General features: G+C 53.4%; 1 protein-coding gene across 4 annotated transcripts in view; it reads right to left on the bottom strand.

Moving 5' to 3' along the window:
- The window catches only part of CPXM2 (carboxypeptidase X, M14 family member 2), a 219,719-nt gene that overhangs the window by 143,253 nt on the left and 70,466 nt on the right, over positions 1-6,000 (bottom strand). For 2 of the 4 annotated variants that reach the window (XM_055246325.2, XM_063616959.1), the window contains exon 1: positions 3,770-4,255. The exons of 1 other annotated variant lie outside the window; for it this stretch is intronic. In XM_055246325.2, the coding sequence (XP_055102300.2) occupies positions 3,770-4,073 (304 nt within the window). In that variant the 5' untranslated portion in view covers positions 4,074-4,255. Of the gene's footprint in view, positions 1-3,769; positions 4,256-6,000 lie in introns of those variants that run through there. One more of the 4 variants, XM_055246361.2, reaches the window with a different exon arrangement.

Below are 6,000 nucleotides of genomic sequence, written 5' to 3'. Positions count from 1 at the left end.
TTTTGGTTGTGACAACAGGGGGAGGGTGCTGCTGGCATCCAATTTGGAGTCCAGGGGCATTGCTAAACATCCTACAATACACAGGAAGGCAACCCCTTCCTCTTCTGTTGGCACGCACACACACACACACACACACACACATGCAAACACACAGTTGGCCCAAAACATCAATCCTGCCAAAATTGAAATATCTTGTACTACAATCATCTAAGAGGTTATCACTGGGGGGCGCTGATAAGGGTACATGGGGCTTCACTGTACTATTTTTGCAATTTCCTGTGAGTTTATAATTATTTCAAAATAAAAACTTAAATAAATGTTTTTAAAGATTCCATTCTGTTTAGTATATTGGGGCTCTACTTCTCTGGAAACCTGTCAGCCAAAAACTGCAATACTCTCAATTAGCCAAAGGGTTCAGTTCTCCAAGCAACTCCATGAACATCAGATGTTATGCCCATTGGGCATTTCTGCGGTGGCGTCAAAGAACAGCCAATGGTCAAAGCCAGAACCCACACCAAGATCAAATCCCCAATGCCCTCGGCTCCTTGCATAAACCCCACTATAGGGTTAAAAGAGGGCTCCCTCCTAGGGCCTACCACATAGAAAATCTGCCTGTGTGGGGAATCACTGCTGAATACATCTTTCCTTGAACTCACCTTTATGCAAGACAAAAGCTATCTGGGAAATATTTTAGCATCTGCAAAGATAAAGCACATATAGACTTTTAATTAGTTATATATGCTTTTATACTCTTATGCATCTCTAAATTGAACCCCTCACTCCCACCTCAGTGCCTGATACATAGCATTGCATCATCCACCCAGTGAAGCAAAGTACAGAAGTTTGCATTAAACACTCCAGGCCACAGTCCAATGTTCCTTCCTATGTAAGTGCCTTCCTAAGATATTCCAAAACAATCCAATGCAGAGATAAGTGCTTCTATTACACCATGAGCAGCATATAGATCAAGCCACTACTTAAAGCGGAAAAAAAAAATTTTCTCCTAGTGTAGTTTAACTGCACAAAACTATCACTGACTCCCCTAACCAAGTTCACGCTTAAACCAGTCTTCCCACTTTGGTCCAGAGCAGAGGATTCTGCTGAGCAAACACCGAACTAAAAAAGGACAGGAGTTAAAAATATGAGATAAATGTCACACTTGTCTTGCCATGGTTGGGGAGAGCTCTAAAAAAGCCCCACAGCATTCATTAGAAACAAAGCTGACAAGGTAGCAGGTCTGCAGGCAGCTGTCCCAACAGGCCTCTGATCTGGGTCTCTAGATCTTCCGAAGACGTGTTTTCAGTACGGGGCTTGGAGATCCCGGTGGATGCCAGGGCCGCGGTGAACTGCGCAATGTGTCCTGCAGGCGCAGAGGCTAGGCACCCAATAAACAGGCTCCCGCGTGGCCTGTCTCTACCTGCAAGATGGTCTTCCAAAGGCAAATGAGCTTTTTCTTGCAAATTCAGGTTATACTCTGATTTCTCCTCCAGAGACCCCATTCCAAGAGTGGCAAGAGCTGTTTCTCCAAGGACTAAAGACAGTCACCTCCCCACGTAACCCCTGAGTCTGCAGACACATTAGTCTGTGGACACTGCTCAGGCCACGCTGTGACTTTTGAGATGTTTTTTGTAGGGAAAGAAACCTATCTTAGGAATGATGTCCGGTCACTTTTACGAGTCCCCAGGACAATAAAGCTGACTTACTTGTCAAGTCTTAAACATCACCTCTTCGGGGAAGCATTACCCAAGCCCCCACAGATTCAGTGAACTCCCCCAGCTTGTTTGTTACCTTAACACCCCACACTTATGTGCCACCCTCAACACAACTGCGATTACCTTCTCAGAGTCCCCAGCTAGTTCCATGTGGTGGGGGGTGGGGGGTGGGGGGTGGGGGGCAGGGAAGAGGAATGTCCTGCTCTCCCCATTCCTAGGATCTCACCCAGCACCAGTGCTCAGCAGGTTCTTGGTAACGGCCTGTGGAATGAATGAAAGGTTCACAGGAAGACTAGCACACATAAGCTGGCAGGCACACTGGAAGCTTTCATTAAAAAGGTTTTTACAGCAACTGACAAAGTAAAGTGAGGTGGCAGGTGCAGTCTTCCTATTTGCAAATGATGATGAAGTTAAAGCTCAGAAAACTGAGCCATGATTCCAGATCCCTGAGTTGTTGAGCCCTAAACATGGGTGTTAGGCCCAGTCTTCAGACTCCCAGTCTGGGGCTCCTTCCACTTTCCCCCTTGGCACCACCCCCAGTGACTGCCAGAACCAAACATACATGTCTCCTGCCTACACCACCCTACCATGCCCAGGATGGAGCTAAGCATATAGCAGGCACTTAAAAAAAACTAGAATGCACGTGGATTTGATTCAAACTACCAAACCAAAAAGGCCTTGAGTTAAAAAGCATAGGAGAAAGGCTGTCAGATATCCCAAGCCAGCAAGTGACACTGAGCAAGTCACTTAAACTGTCTGAGCCTCAACCACCCTTCAGAGCCACTGAAAGGATTAAATGAAACTGGCACGTAAAGTTTCTAATGGAGTCACAGTCGACATTCTACAAATATGAGTCTCTTCCCACTCCTAATCCTGTTATTAAGCCACTGTGGCTCTTAAACATCTGAATTCCCATAACTCTCCCTGAAACACTGGAAATTCTGGATGTGTTCAGGGTTGTCACACAACTCAGAAATCCCCGCCCATTCAAAGTTGTCCACAAATGGAAGCATGCCAGGGCCTCTGCAAAGGGGGGTGCTCATATAGGTCCGCCCTTTCAGGAGTTCTGTGTCCTCACCCCTCCTCCACTTTCCCACTGCCCTGGCTGCTGACTTTCGTGAGCAGTTTAACCAAACAAAGACGATGCCTTCCATACCCGGAGCCCTGTAACGGTGGCACCCGCACGTATCTCCTTTCAGGAAAGGCCATTGCGAGGCCAGAGAATTTGGCCACATTCCTGCTCATGCCCCACTCTTGAAATACAAGGCCTGCAGCCCCTGCAATTTGAGCAAAGAACATTTGGAACTAGAGAAAGCCCCACTTCACAAGGTGGTTAATAAACTACGTCATTTAGTGAAAGTCATTTTCCTAAGAAAATGGGGTTGGCAGAAACTGAAGATGGATTTGAGAAGGGTATGAGACTTGGATGAAAGACGGAGCACTGCAGGCAGCCGGGCAGCCCCCAAGCCAGAGTCCAGGCTGCAGCAGACTCCAGGCACAGACTCCCCAGCGGAGGCTGTGCCATCCTGCCCCAGCCGGGCAGAGGACTCAAGGGACCCACTGAGAGTGGGAGGGAGGGAGCTGAGAAGGGACACGGCTGGGTAAAGACCTACTGGCAGAACTTTCCCCAGAAGGCCATCTGCCAAAACAGTCAGCCATCCACATCCCCAAAGCGGAAATTCAGCCGCATTTGAGGATTGAAGAAGTACGCAGAGAAGTAAGAGGTATCCAGCAGAAAGACCCTTAGCTCAGGTGATTTCAAGCTTGAAACAAGAACTTTGACTCTCATAGGCAGCCTCCCAATTGCACAGCTCACTCTTTACCTAAGGGCACAAGCCAGAGCTGAAATGCGTGTCAGGGTAAAGGAGAAGTTCTGTGAAGCTGGGCGTGCCCGCGGGAAGCGCAGATACAGTCCCTAGGGAGGCAGAGGCGGCAACAGGGAGATTCCTGGGACTGGCTCATCCCAGACACACACACACTGGGAGAAGCCAGTTGTCCCCTGGAGGCGCGCCACCACTGGCGCCTCCTCGGGCTGCCCAACTCAGAAAGTTCCTTACCTGGTGGAGGCGGCTCCGGAGCGGACTTCTCCCTCTTGGGCGCCTTCTTGGGCTTGGTGGCCCTCTTGGGCGGCCTGGGCTCCTGAGGGCGCCGCTCCCACTCCTCCCCGGGCCCCGCAGGCAGCGGCGGAGAGAAGGTCTCGGGCTCGGGCTCCGGGCGCGCGTAGTAGGGCTGCCGACTCCAGATCTCCTGCCTGTAATAATCAGGGTCCTCAAGGGCTGCGCCCTGGGCTCCGACCCCGGCCAGTGTCACTGCCAGGAGCACCAGGGCCAGCGCCGGGGTAGCGGTCCCCGGGCGGGACATGCCTGCTCCGCCCCGCGCCCACGGCAGGGTCACGGTCACCGGGAAGGCCGGGCGGGCTGCGGGCGCAGAGGCTGGCGCGGGGCAGGGGCGCAGGGCACAGCAGAGCGGCGCGCTGGGCGCGGGAGGCGGCCGGCTGGCTGCGCGTGTGACCGGCCCGCGGGGCTGGGCTGGGCTGGGCCGGGGCGGACAGGGGCGCGCAGAGGCGCGGGGCGGGCGCAGGGGGGCCGGCCCCGCCCTTCCTTCTTCCCTCCCTTTCCCAGCGACCCCGCCGAGGCCGGTCCTTGGAGGCAGGTGTTCCAAGCAGCCAAGCCCAAGAAAGCCCCCTGCGCCCCGCAGACTGTCTCCAGCCCTCTTCCCCTCCCCCGCAGGCCGGCCAGCGTGGGGCCTGCTTCCCCAGAGACGCTAAGGAGTTTCAATCTTAGAAGAAAACATTGAGGCCCGCTGTTCCATTCCTGTTTTACAGGTGGAGAAACGTGACCTGAGAGGAGAAAAGATTGGCCCAGGGTCCTAAAGTAAATCAGAGCCCAAGCAGCCTCCAGCTCTCAAACCCCTGCCCCGTGTGCTGACAATTCCGCAGACGTGGACTTCCCACTAGCCATGCTTCTGTTTCAGGAACTGGGAATGAGGAATTCCTGAGGTTCCGTGGGTTTCTGGGAGTAAAGTTCCCTGGGAGCAGGGCCTAGGGACCCTGGAGGAGCCCCTCCCATCTGAGACTGTGATTCTGTTGGGCCTTGGGAAAGACAGTGACGTTACCACAGGGCGGCCATCCAGGGGTCACAAGAGGGTTTGTGGTTCATCCAAGAGTAGGCTCTTGCCCAGAGGGTCCTTTGAGAAAGGGCCTCCTGCTTTGGACAACTCTGCATGGGTTCTTTATGCGGAGCCCAGGCCCATGGCCCTGTGGCTTCTGCTTTCCAGGCGGGGATGTGGGGAACCAGGGACTGCATCGTTTCCCTTGCTGCTGTAACAAACGATGACAAACTTGGTGGCTTCAAACAACACCTATCTCACAGCTCTGCAGGTGAGAAGGCTGATGCGAGTGTCACCAGGCCAAAATCAAGGAGTCGGCAGGACTGGTTTCTTAGGGGAGGCTCTGGGGAAAAGTCCACTTCCGGGCTCACTCAGGTGTTGGCTGAATTCAGCTCCTTGGGGTAGTAGGACTGACGTGCAGTTCACTTGCTGGCTGTGGACTGAGGCGCCTTTCCTCCTGCTGGCTGCCTGTGTTCCTCCTCATGTCTTCTGCAGGCTCCTCCAGGACTCTCCTTGGTCCTGGCACGTGGGCCCTGCATCTCAGAGCCAGAGCTGGCACAGCTTCAAATCTCTTCCCTTCCTGCCACATCTTTCCGCCTTCCAGCTAGAGAAAATTCTCTACTTTTAAGAGAGTGTGTGAATAGATGGGCCCACCCAAAAAATTCAGGATAGTCATCCTCTCTTGAGTGGTGACCTTAACCACATCGGCAAAGTCTATTTTGCCAGGTTCCGTAACTATCTCTGTTCTAGGTATTTAGGTGTAGATGTCTTTGGGGACCCGTGGAGTGTACTGCAGGGACAGACTGACCCTCAAGCCTGCATTGGCCTGTCACCTTCCCAGTTCCTCTGGGCCTGTGATGTGATCCTAGGATGCCACTGAGCTGAGTCAGGGCACCAGGGCAAGGCCTCACCATTGCCCCGGAGTGAGGACTTTCCTAGAGTGGGGGCTCCTGAGACCCCACAGTGGGCAGGGCTTGGGCCAGGAAGGCTCTCATTCTCTTTCTGCACAGGCCACTCAACCAGGCCAACTTTTAGGGCCAGTCTTCCAGGCTTCCAGTTTGAAGGCCAAAGCAGAATGACCAGAGGGAGAGGAGGAGGCTGCTGGTTGCGGCAGGGCCTGTCTGCAGGGACCAGGAGGGCTTGGTCCTGCCTGTCAAACCCCCAGGACGCTCCGGAATCC

This window comes from Symphalangus syndactylus, chromosome 2 (assembly GCF_028878055.3).
Source record: "Symphalangus syndactylus isolate Jambi chromosome 2, NHGRI_mSymSyn1-v2.1_pri, whole genome shotgun sequence".
Taxonomy (NCBI): domain Eukaryota; kingdom Metazoa; phylum Chordata; class Mammalia; order Primates; family Hylobatidae; genus Symphalangus; species Symphalangus syndactylus.
The sequence above is the reverse complement of the archived record's forward strand: the minus strand, read 5'-3'. Positions and strand labels throughout refer to the sequence as shown.